This window comes from Apus apus, chromosome 17 (genome assembly GCF_020740795.1).
Source record: "Apus apus isolate bApuApu2 chromosome 17, bApuApu2.pri.cur, whole genome shotgun sequence".
NCBI classification, from domain to species: domain Eukaryota; kingdom Metazoa; phylum Chordata; class Aves; order Apodiformes; family Apodidae; genus Apus; species Apus apus.
This window is the reverse complement of record NC_067298.1, coordinates 9,518,886-9,537,178: the sequence shown is the minus strand read 5'-3', so window position 1 is coordinate 9,537,178 and position 18,293 is coordinate 9,518,886. Positions and strand designations below refer to the sequence as shown.

Sequence of the window (18,293 nt, the reverse complement as noted above, 5' to 3'; positions counted from 1 at the left end):
AATATTTCATTTCTGTCTCACCAGTCTGTGTCATATAGGAAAGCTACTTGTCACAGCATTCTTTAGCAGCTAACTCTCACTCAGCATTATATCATGATAAGCTTCACACATCACATAATTTAGAAAACAGTTTGAGATTTACAGCAGTGCCTTGTAACTCTGTGACTGATGGCAATATATATATATAATTAATAACAGCATGTTTTTCTCAGTGCTGTGCTCTGGCAGAAGTGTTGGGTAGAATGAATTGCCCTCTGTTACGTATCATAAATCCCACAAATCACGTAGTGCATCATCTTCTTGTTTGCTCTGAGAATGCTTTGAGTGCTCCTTACCACATTCTTCCTGGTTTTCATGACATCCATTTAGCATGTTCTGCTCTCTGTAGCTTTGCTGGGAGGACAGAGGGCGAGGGTAGATGTGTCATGCCAGTGGAGCACCAGCAGTCGGTCTGGTTTTGCACCACGAGGCTTGTTTTGTTCTCTCCCTCCCTGAGCAGCTGACAGAGAATTTGTCTCCAGCAGGTCCAGAGCTGGAAAGGATGGAAGCTCCCAAAAATATATATAACACAGATCAAAATCATGCAGTCAAAACATGAAAAGATCTCAGTGGATTTCTTTTTTATTTTAATTCTCAGCCTCAAGGATCCTACTTGCTCTTGAGCAGCTATGCATAACGCCTGCCAGCTCCCATGGTCTTCTCCACTTTTTAAAATGTAAAGCAACAAATTTCCTGGCAGTTTCTGCAAAGCAGAGTAATATAACTTTCATTACAAGAAGGTGGTGAACATAATGTCACTTCGTAACAGCTGCAATAAATGATGTGAAGCTATTAACATCTTTTCAAAACAAGTAACAAGTGACAGGTTATTTTTCATCTCCACTCCTAAAAAGGGGCATGCTGTTCCAAGCAGATAACATTTTGTTTGCAGTTATCTGAACTAAGTACATTTTTACATTAATCCTGTAACTCAGTATGGCTTTGTGAAATGAAGAAAACTTTTAAAAGCTAATGCTAAAATACACTCTAATGGCTGGGTTTCAAAATGAGAACTTGGATGTTAGATTTTCTGTATGGAAATGCTGGCTGCTAACAAGTGCCCCCTTATCCCTTTCCCTTTAGATTTATGATTCCATGGGAGTTGCCCACTCCATTGTTTATCTTTATATCAAACTATTTGTTTCTCATTGGAGTATTGTCAAAAGGTGAGACAGGTCTGATGTTTTTGAACTGCTTACTCAGTAGCTAAGTTCTTTGGAGATAGGTAAGGCAGTACAAATACAAGTGGGAAAGAGAGAAAGAATTGAGTTTGTCCATGTCAAGGTGCCAAGTCAGTCTATCAGGAGACTGAACAGAAAGGTTTTTTAAATTTCAGTAGTCAACACTGATAACTGAAGCCTTAATAAGTGACTTTTTGTTGAAGCAGAGCTTAAAGTCCAAGAGGACAAATGTTGTCTGGTTTACTTGTTTTGGCAGCTGAATTCCAGTTTCCATTGCACTGTGATTAGCATCATCTTCACAGGAGTTCAGAGCTGGAGAACGAGGCTCTAGCAAAGAGTGCCACTGGTTTTCCTACGGAGCTGTCTTGACATCACAGATCATGTGAAAAACAAAGTTGACATTGTTTCTAATTGAATGAATTCTTTCTCACACTAGGGCAGGCTGACAACGCAGAGGTAGGATGTGACTGTATTGCCCAAATCTGGGGTGTTTTTGTAACGTGCAGTCTTGGTGAGCCAAGGCAAAGCTGGAGTAGCCAGTCTGAGATCTTAATTTGAAAGGCAGCCATGAAGCAGCTCAGAGCTATTTCTCAGGTCTTTTGCACAGATGATTGTGTTGTGTTTTGCAAGGGTGTGATCACTGCACACAAAAGCAATTAATTAACTTTTTTGCTTTCTGAAGGTTGTAATGATTTTTTATATATATGATTTACCCCTGCAAGCCTAAATGAGGCTTTTGTCTTCCAGAGCAGAAGGTTTGGAACCAAAAATGCAATTTGGAAGTGAAACATTTTTCAGCTGCAAGTAGTATTAATAGTAATTACCACTTGGTGGTGTTTCAGTCGGTGGAAACAAACCATGGAAATGATAATTGTAGGATTTATTGGGACTTTGATTAGCAAACTAGACACCAAGTGGGCTGCATACACTGAGCCAGAACTCTGGCTCGCATGAAGCCTGCAGAGCTTATCTGGGATCAGTGGAGCAAAGCCCATTGGATTGCATTTGCTCAAAGAATAAACAGATGCCTTGTCAGAAATAGAACAGTTAGAAACAATTGCTGCATGGGATGATGATGAAAAAGAGCTGGAGAAAGATACAAGGGTGTTTAGACTTCTTTGAAGGCAGACAGCTGACTTAAGGGTGGAAAAATGGGGCCAGCCTGACATTCTGGGGGAATCATCAAGTGCTGCAGTGACAGGAAGGTGCACTTGAGAACGTCTTCCTCAGCTCTCTTCATTAGGTGAAACAAATTCAAATGGGAAAGAGAACTCTTAAGGATGCCTCATGAAATGAGCTGTTTAGAAAGACTGAGATAATTTCGTTTGGTTTCCACTGAAGTTGAGGAAATTGAGTGTTTCCAATTGCCAATCAATGGAAATCTGTTTTATTCTTAAGAAGAGTCCCTTGAAATTGTGTATTTTCATGTATTGGAAATGCAAAATATGAAGTGTCCAAGGAATGTATTATCTGTAAAGAGATTTTGAATTACTTATGAATGACTTCATTATAATCTCCCAGCTCATTGCTTGATGATGGCATGGTGTTTATGTGAAGATTTGCACAATCGCAGACCTTGATTGTTGTGTTTTGTTGAGATGTGGACCAATTTTGAAATATCTGAACTAAGCCTAACACTAAGAAATAACCTGCAGTGAGGGTGAAAAGCTCAAATACCTGCATCTCAAAGTGAGCACACTCCAGCAAAGTGTTCTTTTTATGTTGTCTGGGGAGACATATAGGACCTTGGTCCTACACAGCCTTGGTCACACAACATAATTGTAAAAGAAGTTTTCCTTATCTCAGAAATAAAAGGTTCTTTCAGGTCATTCATAAATTTTGAATGGGACTCATATTGTAATCAGGAGCTGATTTTCTTTTCCCATTATCTCCTGCCATTCTGTGATACGAGAACACTTTGTTCTTTACAACAGTCTTCACTCAGAGCTTTAGTTGCTCACAGAAGTGACTAACTAGTAGAGACGTGGGGTAGTCTTAGGCATCTTCAGCAAGGCATGCAGGTGAGCAAAGCCCACACCCACGGGTGGGTTTCACTCCTCATTTATGCCTCCTGCTCTTGCTGGAATGCACGTTGGCAGTTCCTGTTACAGATACGGATTTAGATTCAGGAAATGTGGCTTCATAGAATTGTTCATCCCACACTGTATCTTAACACCATGGGCTGTCTCAAACACTGAAAATTTATCATGTGTAAAGCCTTGTGGTTATTAAACGTGCCTGCTTCTCTTCTCTTTAATTGTATTTTTTACTTGCTGTCTGCCTTTCTAGTGTGTCTTTATTTAACATTAGGCTCTGCCTCCTTTCATTGACTTACAGGTGAAATATTTTAATCTAGAGGGTTTTTCCTCTGTAATTGTACTTGTGACAACAGGAAAAACAAAACAATACAAAACCAACCAAACAAATCTATGCAATTCTAACTGTTGGTTTCTCTTACCAGTTTGCTGTTTTGTGGTTCACAAGAGATGCCATGAGTTTGTCACCTTCTCTTGTCCTGGGGCTGACAAGGGACCAGACACTGATGTAAGTACATTGATATTTAATATGGTGCTTTTACACATGGTTTTATATTATTACATCTAACTGTGAGGATTAGTTGCAAACTGTATCGATAGGCTCTTTATGTTAGATAATTGTAGTTCAAGAGGGTTTGACAGTTCTGAAGCGAATGTTTATGGATGGTAAGATCTATTTTGGTAAAAAAAAAGTAACAGTGAATGTGTGACCAACAATGATATCCCTCAGAACATGACAGCCCTGAGGTGTTTACCCAAGCATGAAGTCAGCATTTTATTTTTGTTTGCTTTATGTTGGATGTATTTGGTGTTAACATTTCCCAGGAAGACCGAGGCATTTTCTGAGCTTCCTTTGTATCCATCCTACCCCAAGGTTTCCTTCAGAGCTCGCTCTGGTCCTTGTGCTCTCTGCACACAAGGATCTATGGCTCCAATTAGATTATAGGTTAATCTTGAGCCAACTGGCTTATCTGAGGTAGGTTTTCAAAACTGGAGTTATAGTCATGCTCGAGCTAGTACAGCACTCAGGATACACCCATTTTGTCTCACTCTGTCAATACTTCTATACACAAGGAGCGTTTTTGGTCAACAACCAGTTTTTCCCTTCCACACATCTGCTTATTGTGGTGAGACACAAGTACAAGAATTTTGTGTCACCCTTCTGAAATAATAAACTAATCTTGTTTGTTCACATAAAAATAACATTTATTTGGGTTTTATAAATTCCACTTTACAGTGAAGTAATTTAACATCTGTTTAGCAGAACAATACATTCTGAGTGTTCTTTGTCTGAACAGCTCTGTTTTGTTTCTTTGAACATATTCATGTTCTAGATTGTAGGGTATTATCTTCTCTGATGAAATGCAGCAGAAGACTTTTTTTGCAAAGTTTTAATGAGCTTCTCATGAACTGTTTTAATATGCTAGCCAAGAGATTAATGGACAACGTATGGGCAGAAGTCACAAGGGGTTTTGCAAAGTTTGAGATGTTAAAAAGTTTTCTTATTTTAAAATTCAAATACAGGAGAACATCAATCAGAGAGTAAGAGTGAAGAAGTCAGGATTCATGGGACAGTTACATTGGTTACCTGTGCAAAGATTGTGCTGTTGCCAGAGGTTTACGAAGTGTGTTGAATGGGGCTGGGGGGCAGGAAACACCCCGGCAGCCACACTGCATTCCTCAGCAGTTTTGACAGTTATTCAGGGCTGTTCATAAAACACCTCTTTCCTCTTAGCATAGAACACAGCCTGCGTGAAGAAAGTCACTTAACTGAGCTGAGGTCAGTTTTTATGGCAGAAATCAGAGACTTATGATGATAATGTCACAGTTAGAGCCCTGACTTGGAAGCCAGTGCAGAGCCTTCCAGGGACTCAGCCTCTCTGCTCAGGAAACAAGTCCTCAGCCTGGCATTGCTAGAGCATTCCCTAGTGCATTTTATCAAGGGAGACTGCCACTAAAATGATCATGAAGGCAGGAACAAGAATCACACAATTATTCTTCCTTTTCTTGGATTCTTTAAGCTTTGCAGGGAGAGGCTGTCTGCAGAGCAGCAGCTGGGCTGGGGGAAATGCAGCTTCACTTGGGTCAATGGCAAAAGGCCTCCTGAGCATCAAAGGGGCCAGAACTTTGCAACAGTCTGAGAAATTAAACAATGTCTGCTTAATTACTCACTCTCTAAATATATTTCATACCTACAAGCAATACATGGCCGATTTACTTTGGTCGGTTCTAAACCACACTAGAATAAAACAATTAAACCTGCTTTTATCTTGGTGCTCAGCTGTGGTTAAGATGTTAATGGAAGTCACTGAGTGACAATTCTAGTGGTGACACTCATGAGTAGATCTTCTGTATCTGTAACCAATGGTTTGACTCTTGAAAGTATTCTTGATTGTTATTATTTTTTAAAAAAACAAGGATTCTTCAGGGTTTTTCTCCTAAAGTTGATGAACAAGAACACACATTTGTGTGTGAGACAATTACATTTTATCAATAATTTCCTCATGGTCATAGGATCTGTTACGTGGCAGGTTGTTAACAGTCTTTAGTATTGCTGACTGCATTTCTTGGTTTGTTTGTTGGACCTTGGTGATAAAATAAATCAGCCTAATACTTCATTTTAGTAGTTGGGTTATGAAATGATCCTTTTCAATATTTGCACCAAGTGATATCTCAAAAATACTTTGAAGATTAAAAGCAAACAGAAAATAAATGGTTTATTAAAATTGTGTTACATTAGTGGGTCCTGTTACACAAAGAGGATCGTGGGATGTTATACATCAGTTTACTGAAATGCTTGACTATAATGTCTGCCTTTCTAAATCCAGTAACTTATTCCTCTCTGAGTTAGTACATGCTTTTTGTTCTGAAATGCAGGGTGCTATAAAGTTTATAATAGTATTTAGCAGATTGTTAAATATTAAAAATTCATTAACTAAATTATCTCATGCAGGTGCACAATTAATTTGCATACTGAAATTCTCCAGTGTCTTTGCATGGTGTAGCCTTTCCATTATTGTAAGAGTAATATTGTCAGTAATAAAATGAAAACTTCCAGAGCAATAATTAGAAATTATTATAATTATAGATTAGAGTACTATTTATTGCCTATTGTAACAATTTAAAATGATCATGCACTCTGCTTTTAGCATAAATGAGACTGTCCTTACAAATACACCACTAGAATAACTATCAATTGAGCTGGTTTTACTCAGTAGGGATGCTCTGGTGTTCAGGAGGTGATGCTGGGGCTGCCTGGGGACAGGGAGAGCTCCTGAGCAGGGGTTGTTGGTCCCTCAGGAAGATCCCAAAGAGGAAGAAAAACCCTAAATTCAACAACTTCATTCAGCTTTTCCTGCAAGCTGAATGGGCGAGGTCGGAATTGTGTGTTTGCATCCACTGCTCCTTTCAGTGTAGCTCAATCATCGCTTTCAAAGCTAGTTGTGTACAGAGAGTAACATTTGTTGTTGTTAGAATTGCTGAAATTGGTACAAATGTTGCAATTTTGTAATTTTTTCCGGCTGGGGGAATACCCTGCAGAAGGGGAGGCCCCTCTGGCAATGTCCCTATTTCATCTAAATCCATTTCACTGTTGCAACAGAAGTTGTTTTGTTTTTTTTTTTTAATTTCTAGATATTTAAATAGAGTCAAAACAATAAAAGAGATTCCAGACCATACAGTCCACAGGTCTTTTCTTCCTTCCTAGCCTTTCTTACATGCCATGGAGAGAGGTATTTAATACATTTTGACTACTCAGCTGTATAAATATCCCATGGTCTATATCATGCTAAAAATAGTGATCTACAAATATTGTCTCCTTGGGTAATATTTTTATTTGCTACCGTGTTCTATGGCTGTCAAAGAGGGAATATTTTATTATTTTTTTTTTACTGTAAAATTCAATGCCTTAAAGGAAGGTGAGTGTAAAAGAGAGCTAAGCTTAAAATCACCTTTTTTTTCTTTATTCAGACTAGCTGAAATGAGAGGCTGAAAGGTCTGTATTTGTGCCAGAAGGAAAATAACAGTTGTGAATAACGTGGTCGTCCTTGACGAGACTGAAACTGTGGTGTCTGGGGAACAATATCCTGTTTCAGATGAAAGAAAAATTCACACAATCAAAAAAATTTACATTTCCTTAATACTTGGCAGGCTGTGAGCTCTGGTGTCTTAGCAAAATACCAACTCAGGAAGTTAGTTTGCTGCTATCTAATGGCTCTCTGGAGTTCAAGCAGAAATTACTCATCATCTCTTCATGGCCAACTCTTTATGGTGATGATGTTGAGCCCAATTCCCCTGCTCCTGCTGCTGTTGCACTCTAAGGTTATGTGAAGCATCATCTCCAGTTCAGATACTTGGGTTTGGAAGACTGCTCAGTGTTCATAAAAACTCTTTTAAGTCATTGATTAAATGCTTTAAAACTTGAGTAAATTACTGTAAAAATGTAACAACCCCAAAAAAATTGACAGTGGCTGTAACTATCTTTGGTAAGATGTGTTTGATATTAAGGAATAAGTAGTCAAGTTTCTTTCAAAAAGGTTACTTTAAAATGTGGAGTTAAATTCAGTTCCTTTTTTTTTTTAATGGAATGGAGTGGCCAGAAAGTGTTTTCAAACTGCATGTGGTTTATTAAAATGTTTCCAATTCCGTATCACATAGAATTAAACTAAAATTTAAAAACCACTAGTAATCTCAAATAGTCTTTGAATGTATTATTATTTTTTTCAATATGACTTTATAAAACTTCATACAGAATTTCCAGGAACTCAGACATCACCGTCTGGATCAACATTATTTTCCTTTCAGACTAATGTAGGAAGCAAAGGAGATTTCTGAGCAAAATAAATAGAAATTAAAAAGTGAACAAAATCTAAATGAAAGCAGGTGTAATGCTGGGTGACTGCTGCACTAGGCTACCAAAAGAAGAAATATAGATTTGTGTTTTGGGGTTTACTTCTCTCAGCAGTGCTGTGGGTATTATCTGTGCCCTCATGAGACCTAGAGAAGTGGGATGAGTCCTGCAAGGCTCCCTCATGCTTTTTGCTTTATGGTTTCTGTGCTTCTGGTGTTGGGAGAAGAGAGACTGAACCTCAAAAATTCATATGCTGGGGGACCTGTGGGAAATTCTTTTCTAAATGATAATTAACAGTATGACAGCAATAGGCTTGGCCTTAGGCTTGGAGCAAGGCTTGTGTCCTTATTTCCTGCAGTATCACACTGTTCAGTTTGATAGCTGCAGTTGTGATACAAATGAAGGGTCATCTTCCTTGTGTCATATTAAGCAGGAGTAATTTAATACAATTGGGCTGTCCTGAAGGGCTTGGTTACCTTGACCACATTGCTTTTTCTGTTCAATTCCAGGTAATTCTGAAATCTTCTGTTTAATATGTTTTTCCCACTGACCTTTAATTATGCTTCCAGACTGTTTGCATGTAGGAGGCTGGTTCTGAATAGAGGAAGATTGTTTCTTTATTGGTCTGGGGAATTAAAAAGAACTCCTTGTGGCATGCAAAAGCAGTAACTGGAAGCACAGTATTAAGACATACTGCAGAACTAGTTAAAAAGGGATTTGCAGTCTTTTTCCAAGGATAATGAAATGCAGCAGCAGGCATGTCTGATTTGCTTTTCAACATTTGGTTGTTTTTACAATGAAAAGCAACCATTATCCATGTTTGACATCATTAGTGACCTGGGCAACAGACAAGCATAACTGGTAAATATAGCCACTGAGGTTGGGGTTTTTTATTGCTAATCTGTGTTTTGGATAATAGACAATCTTGTTCTAGAAATATTTTCTTTTAATTGAAATAAATAAAAATAAAATAATGTTCTCACTTCATCACAAAAGATAGGGTTGGGAGGACATGCCTTAGTTTCCTCCATCAAATGCTCTTGAAGTGGGACAGGGTCTTAAGTCCCTTGACATTCCTCTCCCCTGACTGGATACTTCAGAATCTAAGTGCTGTTTTCCCACCCATCGGAATAACCAAACTCCAGCCATATGTCACCTTCTCCACCTTCTGTTCATCACCAGTTGGCAGGCACTGCCAGTGTTCACAAATTTGCTCCTCACCTGCCCCTGGGTGGTTTCCTGCTGCTCAGGGCCCAGGCACAGCTTATTTACTGATCAGCCACTTCAGTGCTCCTTATTTAATTGCTCTTTGCTGGCTGTGCAGAGGTGTTCATGGCACTGCTCCCCTTATTGCCTTCATTTAAGTAGTTGGAAGCTGCTTCATAAGTTGCTTGAACACTTCAAATCCTGGCACAGGTTTGCATTTACCTACTGAGAATACATTTGTACCTTCTATTCCTAAAAGAAAGCACAGGCTCCTTTTGTTGCAATTTTAAATGGCCTTCAAGCTTCAGTGAATGATCCTCAAGGCAAATAAAATTACCTTACAAAGGGACAGACTAGTGAACTTTCATAACTACTTCAAATCTTCACTCCTTCCCTCCCTTTTAGTTTGTCCATCTGCTGAAGATTCATGGAAAAATTTTAACTGGGGTATTAGAAAGATCTGCATGAATCCTCTCCTTCTGCACAGCCCTCTTAGAGGGGGTTTGTGATGGGTGAGGGCCTGCACCAAGTGTCTGACTCCAAAGGCTTCCCCTGCAGCCTGAGACCCTGTAGCACCTTCCAGTATTGAAGGGGCTACAGAAAAGCTGGAGATGGGATTTTCACCAGAGAGGGCAGTGACAGGATGAGGGGTGGTGGTTTTGAACTGAAAGAGGGGAGATTTAGGTTGGGCTTCAGGAAGAAATTCTTCACCATGAGGGTAGGAAGGCACTGGAACAGGTTGCCCAAGGAGGTTGTTGATGCCCCATCTTAAAGATGGTCTTTAAGGTCCGTTCCAGCCTTCACCATCCTATGATTCTAATAGTTTGTCAGTTTCTGGAGCTTGTACCTGAGACACTGGACATGTAGTTGAACTGTTTTTTTTCTTACAGTCCCTAAGTTTTGAAAGTTTACAGCTTTTATAAGCTTTTTGTTTAATTTTTTTTTTTTCTCAATCCAGAAGAATTCAAATGCTGAATAACTGTATCATTAAAAGTTCTATATTTTTTAGGCTTTTTCTGTGCAATACACAGCACAGCATAACTGATCCTAGTAAGAGTTAATAACTAAACAGAGCCAGTACTGCGATGTAAACTATGAATCTAAAAATATCAGTGATTTCCATAAGTTAGCATTGGAGAACAATTTTGAGCAGGGATATTATAGAAGAATAACTCTCAACAAAGTTACTACCAACAGTAGAAAGGAATCTTATTGATAGGGTTGCCATTGTAGTGGCAATAACTGTATCTGATTAAGCAACCTCCTGGGTGCTAATTTCACAATGAAAACTTTTTTGAATTCCTGAAATTGAAGTTTATATTATTCCAACAGCCCTTATTTTTCCAGTTGTGAAAGTATATTTACTTGTGTAGTTTAAGTTCAATTTTTTATTTCCTCTTGTATTTCCCCTTTCATCTTATACTTACCCTTTGCAAAAGCTGTAGTAAATGTGATGAGATGGTCCTGGGGCCTGGGGGCAAAGGGTGCTTAAGACTTAATCTGTTTTCTTACACGAGATGGCCTGTGTAAAATGTTCTGTAGACATTTCTATAAGGTTCCACCCCCACAATCATGTGTTTGAAAAAAAAAAAAAGACAAGTCTGATTATGGCACAGTGAACTTAGTAGCTGGCAGGAACACTCAGAGTCACAGACCCCTGAGGAAACCTTGCAGGATGCCAAACGTTTGTAGCACTGTCTGTTTTTTGAGGTGGCAGTTCTTACACCAAAATTAGAGGAAATCTTAATTTGGAATAAAATGAGTGGGCTCCTTTTGAAAAGCACTGTCGATCCCATATGCTACAAATAATTCTAGAATGTGTCACCAGAGAGCACAGATATCTCTGTAAATCTGTGGTAGCTGCTTCTTTGGGTGCGGGGAGAAATTGGCTAATGAGTTAAACTGGTTTAGCCTCTGTTTCACACAACTCCAGTAAAGCACCTGTGGCATTGCGGGACAAAGAATGACTTGTACTCTGCAGGAGAGAGCAGGTTTCTTTTATTGAGGTGTTTAGACCCAGGAATAGAGATGAAAGAGGAAAAGCAAGGAGAGAAGGGGAGGTTGAGACACATTCAGACTCATGACTGAGCAGCTTTACCATTTGAGCTCCGCTCACCCGGTTGGTCCTGCTACTGCATGACCAAGAACACTCAAGTGTCATTCTTGGGCATGGTCTTGTCATTTGGTTTCTTTCCTCTCCATTTTTGCTGTCCATTATTGGGGTGATACTCTTAAGAGAACCAAATATTTGACAGGTTCCTCAGCCTTCAGAAAAGATTTGATTTGCCTTGAAATCACCAGGGATGTCAGGGAAGGTGAACTAGATGACACCATTGTCACAAAGTATGTTCTCGTTTTTGCAGTTGGTCAGATTCTTATAATGATCTTGTGAAAATTGATGCAAACAGGATTTAAACCAACTGCATAGTACCTGCACTGGAAACCAAAATCCTGATGTTTCTGTTGAAGTAACATCGTGCCCATTGTGATTCCTTTTGTAGTTTGATTCCAGCTCTTCCCTGGCTAATAGATAAACACTAGCATGACCCATCTAATTAATGACACTTACTCCTTAAAGTACTACTGATCATAGGCTGAGCCTGTAAACTAAAAGCAAAAGCATATAATGAATCCTGGTAATGACAACTTAGTAGATAAAAGAGTCAGAGATTGATTTATACTTTTCTCCTTTGTCCCCATGAGAAGGGTACCTGCTGAACCAAGGCATGAAAGAAATTTCTCTGTGTTGGGAAAACCATTGTAATCTGTAACAAAGCCACCTTCAGGTTTGTTTCTATGGCAACAGGAGCATCAGACCAGCAAAGAATGGACCAGAAAGGAGATAAAAGCCTCTATAAAAATAGTTACAAAAAGCATATGCATAGCTTGGACTACTTTTGTAAAAAAAAAAAGGGAAAAAAGCCCCAAACTTGGAGAATTTGAAACCTGGTTATTATGGTAGCTATTTAAGTTAGACCCTGTTGGCACTGGAGAACTAGTAGAACAATAGTAAATTATTAACTTTGTGGACATTAACGAGAGTTTATAAAAACCCAAAAATCTCAAATCTAAACTTACTAGAATACAATTTTTACAGTGATTTTTACTTCTCTTAAAAAAGCATTTTCTGAATCTTATGTCTTTATTTTTTTTTTAGAAAAGTTATGATGGGATGGGAAATTATGTATCTTTGGTTTGCAAATTGTCTTTTCTCACATCCATCTAATTGCTTTATTATCCTTAAATTTTCTTTTTGGTGTGTAATGGCAAGTGTGTGAGTTTTAAATCACATCCTGCCTGTCCACTTGCTCAGTAATCTTCTCTTTATCCTTGTGGATTGAGTAAGACCATGTGAAAAATAATTAAAAAAGCTTTTCCCTCTGTCTTTCTAATATTTAACTCTGGTCATTCCAGCAGGAAAGACGCCATTCCCAGCAGTGTTGAGGAAATTGTGACTTTAGTGCATCTGAATTGGATGTTAATACTTCTTAAAAATGAAATCTTATTATCTCTATTTTTAGCCAAGCCTCCCTCTGTAATGGTTCTCTCATTGTTCCACAGTTTCACAGTTTCAAAGTAAAAACCCCTAGATAAAAAACTGGCATGCATATTTACCTGTTTTACTTCTCCTGTTGAAATTAATAATCTTTATTTAGAAGAGAAGAAACCTATTGAAAATTTTCTAGCTGTAGTTGTTGTGATTTAGATATTCCTTGTATGTGGTTCTTCAGGTGCTTTGCATCATGTTACTGTTTAGAAGTCTGACTCTAGGAGCTTTGATAGCAAGAAAAAGAGTCATCCAATTAAATGAATGTACATGTATAACCAAGCAAACCACTGTTGCCATATTATTGAAAGAAATTACTGTGTGGTTTCTTTATAGAACTGTAGCACCAGAGGGTTTTTTTATTTCTAATTTTTGGTAATATCTTTGTCAAGTATATGAAAAAAATAAGCACAATCACAGTATTTCAACTGGGCATTACTAATGCAGTGGGTTGGCAAACAGCTACAGGTGCTACTGCATGGTTTGATTGCTTGTAAAGAGCAAATTGTGATGATTTGATTGAAGAGGGGTGTCAATCAGCATAAGTGAAGGGTATTTTTAGTGTGTTTGTATAGGTAAAGATTAATAAAAATTCTGCTCTCAGGCTAAAAAGCAACCTGACTGCAGGGCTGAGGTCTGGGGGAGTTGGGCACAGTCAGGCATGAGAATTCAATCGTAGGATTATAAAATGCCAGGTTGGAAGGGACCTCAAGGATCATCCGGTCCAACCTTTCTAGGTACTACTCTAGTTTATATGAGATGGCTCAGCACCCTGTCCAGCTGAGACTTAAAACTGTCCAGTGTGGGGAAATCCTCCACTTCCCTTGGGAGATTATTCCAATGTTTGATTGTCCTCATGGTGAAAAATTTACCTCTTGTGTCCAGTGGGAATCTCCCCAGGAACAACTTGTGCCCATCACCCTTTGGTCTTTTCCATGTGACTCCTTGTAATAGGGAGTCTCCATCTTCTTGGCAGCCACCCTTTCAGTACTGGAACATGGTAATGAGGTCTCTCTGAAGCCTTCTTAATGAATATAGAATATTATCTTTTAATAAATATAAAGTAATATACGTAGTATTAATTATTTAATTAAGTTTTATTTAAATTATTTAGTAATGTTAATGAATATAAAACCATACATACATCCTCCTGCAAAGAGGGTTCTCAGTTTCATTGTCACATAATTTTTTTTTTCTAGAATAGTTTTTTTACTAGAATCACTTGAAATCTGGGATTATCCCAAACTGTTTTCTTCCTGAGAAAATTCTTTGCATTTACTTAGCAGCAATTTGAGCCCTACGAGCCTAGAGTGCAACAGGAAGAAGACCTGGCCATCTCTTATTTATAAATAGCTTTATGAAATCCTTCCTTAGTCAAAATCCACTGTTATTTTTCAAGGTCTATATTCATATCTACAGATTGACCTACTTTGGATTAAATGAGTCATGTTGTATTGTTAAATCTGAAGCCCAAAATCCTGCTCCTCAACACCCATTCATTTGTTTTTCAACATGTTAAAAAGCTTTTGACTTTGCTTCATTAAAACAAATAAGAATTTTAATACCCAGAGGCTTGAATTGATGTGGTTGTTCTCAAGGTTTATTCCTTTTGTGATGCTGACCTTGTTCTACCAAGTGAAATTTGGTTCTCAGTCTTGAAATGTATCAAAGTCAATCCTCTGCCTTAATATTTTAATTAGAATTAGAGAGTTGAAGACAGTCTGCTGCATACTGCAGGCATCCTCAGCTGGTGTGCTGGTAGCTCCCATATGGCTCTGGCCTCTAAAGGGTCCTTTTGGAGAAGCAGAATTAAAAAAGACAGGAGGAGGACAGTGAAACAAAACCACCCAGTAGAAATGAAAGCAGTCCTGTAACTCTGAGGGCAAATGTATAATTCCCTCAGAGTTTTGTTTAACATCTGTTACTTGTATCTTCCTGTGCCAAGAGCATGATTGGCCCATTCATGGAAATAAAAAGGACTGTGCAATCAACAGACTTTGTTCAATATTCCTGCAGAAAGGGCTTCTGTGATAAATAATGTGAAAGACTTCAGTCAAGTGCAAATAGTTTTATGTTTAACGCGCTTAATTTAGAAACCTGTGGCACACAGAGGTAAAATTAAGAGAAATCAAGAGACATCCATTTTTTTTAGTAGCTGGAAGCAGATTATAGAATGAGAGGGGTAGAAAATGTTCCATTTGACAGTTCCAGACTAATCTTTTGCTCCTCTGTGAGAAGTTACAGCTGTTTACTGATTTAACAAGCTCAAATAAAATCAACGTGTTTCATAGTGCTTTGTATTTGGCAACAATAAAGCCCTTGGGTCAAACAAGGAGATTTCTGCACCAGAAGATACACCTGAACCGCTCCAGGCACCCTGCGGAGGAGACAGGTTGTTTACTGACATGCTATTCCAGAAATGGGTAGTGTAATAAAAGTTTATTTTCAAGCAGTTCTAAAATGAATGAGGAAAAAAGGGCCATTTCCATTTTTTTCCCCATTAGCTGTCATTGCCCTGCAGTTGATATTTTTAATCTGCTCCTGTTGTGGTAGTCCATTGCTCAGGTTCATTACTGCTTGTTTTGCCAATACTGTTGGAATACACTCCAAGAATTTGGGTTATTAGTCATTGCAATAAAAGACCAAAGCATCTTAATCAATGCTGTTTTCCAAAAATGAAACATTTCCTGAAGTTGTGGTTCAAAATGGTCACATTTAAAAATCAAGTTCCTTCTTAATGAGTAGAAAATTTGCTGTCTCCTGAGAATGTCACACACGAAGATAACTATCATCTGAGATTTCTATCTTTTTTAATTAAGGTTTTTTTGGCAAAATTTGCCGTACTAGAAAGAGGGTATGAAATTCCTCCTCCGTGCACACACATCAGACTTACACACACTGTTCATTTTATGTGCTCATTACTGTTTGTGTTCGCCAGGAGATCCGACAGGAGCTGCAAGGAGGCACTTGATGCTTTGAAAAATTAGGCTAATAAATCAAAACCACACAATCTGGGAGTGTGTGTGTGTAGATGAGGCACTTCGGGACATGCTCCAGTGGGCTTTTTTTTTTTTTTTTTTTTGGGAGGGGGATGTTGGCAGTTGGATGTGTTGATCTTGGAGCTCTTTTCCAACCGTGACAATTCTGTGATTATGTGCTGTATAAAATCAGAAGATAGATACTGTTTGCACTGGCTTTTTCTTATGCAACTGCATGCCTATTGGTGCATAAACATTATCACCATGTATCATAAACTGTTTATGGCCCCTATATGTTTAAAAAGCATTCGAGTTACACTAATCCCTGGATGGAAAAACCCCTCCGTACTGCAGGTCATATGGCTCCTCATAGCAGTTGAAAGAAATCACTGCTTTTTCAAAGGAAAGCTCTCTATATAAATGAGAGCTTCTCTGAACTGAGCAGGCTAACAGTTGAGTTTTGTAAAATGTACCAAATGCAAAAGGCTGCTTTGGAAATCTGGATGGGAAAGACAGAGTCAGGAAAAGGTCACAGGAACTGTGGGTTTCGAGGCACTTCTAACATTAGCACAAAATTTGCATCTAAGTCAGTGGGAGTCTTTTCAGTGCTTAATGAACTGTGCTTGATTTACAAACTTGGTATTTAAACTGTTTCTTTAACACAAAAATACAAAGAACAAACCATTACAGCTACCATAAAAATTAAAAAGATGCAAAATATCCTGTGGTGCATCTAGTCAGGGCAGAGAAGATGGGAAAAATGTTGGTTATGTCCAAGTGTTTGGTGAGGGGCTGGTGGAAGAAACACTGCAGCTGTGTGGATGGGGTTAAATGATGCCTAGAAAAGCAGATAAAAAATTTATAGTCCATTTAGTAGGAAATGGAATATTAAATTATGTTGCAGGTCTGTGGCACTACAGTCACCCTCTTCTTTTTTTTTTTAAATAAGCTTTGCAGCTTTCATATACATTTTCCTCATTGTGATTAAAGAGAGGTGGAAATAAGGCCAGTGGCAAGAAACTACTGGTTCCAAAATCTTTCCAGAATAATATAAAAAAAGAGACTAGGAAAAAATTGTTTTGACTGGATTTATATCACTGTTCTGCAAAATCATTCAGGTAGAGCCAGTTAGTAAAAGTCTGTTAATGCTCTTCTAAGTTAAAAGATAACAACTAGAAAGTGAAGTCTGTCAATAAAAGGAGAAAACTAATAGGTAGTAATCAAAAACCAAAGAAAGAAATTGGATTAAGTCCTTGCTAATGATATTCCATAATTAGATCTCCTTAATGGATGGGTAGAATAACCTATTTAATTGTAATTCTAGTTTGTGGTACAATACTATATCTTATTGTATTATGTCTCTCTAATGAAAGAACCAGTATTACCTTTGTCATAAATAATTTTTTCTCAAAATGCTCTCTCCTCAATTTACTCAACATTTATATTTCACCTTAAGAAGGTTTTCCTGATTCTTTCTACTAGGACTGATCTTTTTGATCCTTTGATGGAAAGGGATATGGCCCCAAAGTTCTCAGTTAGGCAGCAAGTTTTTTGGTCTTACGTATTTTCAAGTATATGTTGCTATTTCATGATTCATCCTAGCCTGACATGCCTTATGTTGAGATGATCTTTAGCTACAGCCTAATTCAATTAAATCATATACTGTGTCTAGTTCAATTAAAATGAATGGGACAGCTTGACCTCCTTAATACTCTTCAAAGCAGGTTATTAGTCTGTTCAGTCCCTTCAAGATAAATGGCCATCTCTTGACACAATACTGTCTGCTTGAAAAAAAGTTAGAAAAAAAATGCCAATCTGCATAAGTTAAAGTGAAATAAAAATGTGTATCTTTCTACTCATAACAGAACCTGAAAAACAAAGTAAGCAGCAAACCCCTGGGAAGCTACAACATGTGCAAGTAGGAGTACAATCCTGTGACAACACATGAAGTACTTTTTAATTTGTGTTCTTTTTTTTTTACCTATTTAACTTAGCTAACAGATAAATGTTTCATGTATTATGACTTGACAAATGTTCCACACTTAATGGGTAAAATGAAGAGAGATGGAAAATTGTGAATTATTTTTGCATTTCCTATGTAAGTTTTCAAATGAGAATGGATAGTGTGGAATGATTGTGTTACATCTGTGCTCTAAGTAGCTTCTTATACTTTGGGCCTATTTCAGAGACTTCTGGGCATCTCTTCTTGAATAGATAGCAAAAGATAAAATCAATAAAATATAAGGACTGCTGATAAGCTTTTATGCACTGAAACTGTGTAATTATTCTTTTCTCTGAGAAGAAACTTTACTTAAAAGGTAAACTGTGATTCTTGATTACTGTTCTTAAAGGGATTTACTTGACTGGACACTGATAGTAGTACTGTCCTTAAGTTCAGTTCACTGTTTGTTTGCCATCTTTGATAATTTAATCATACTTTTAGCACAATAATTTAGC

General features: G+C 37.9%; 1 protein-coding gene across 2 annotated transcripts in view; it reads left to right on the top strand.

Moving 5' to 3' along the window:
* Positions 1 to 18,293, top strand: part of PRKCA (protein kinase C alpha) — a 137,260-nt gene that overhangs the window by 52,631 nt on the left and 66,336 nt on the right. For both annotated transcript variants that reach the window (XM_051635262.1, XM_051635263.1), the window contains exon 3: positions 3,682 to 3,764. In XM_051635262.1, the coding sequence (XP_051491222.1) occupies positions 3,682 to 3,764 (83 nt within the window). The remainder of the gene's footprint in view (positions 1 to 3,681; positions 3,765 to 18,293) is intronic.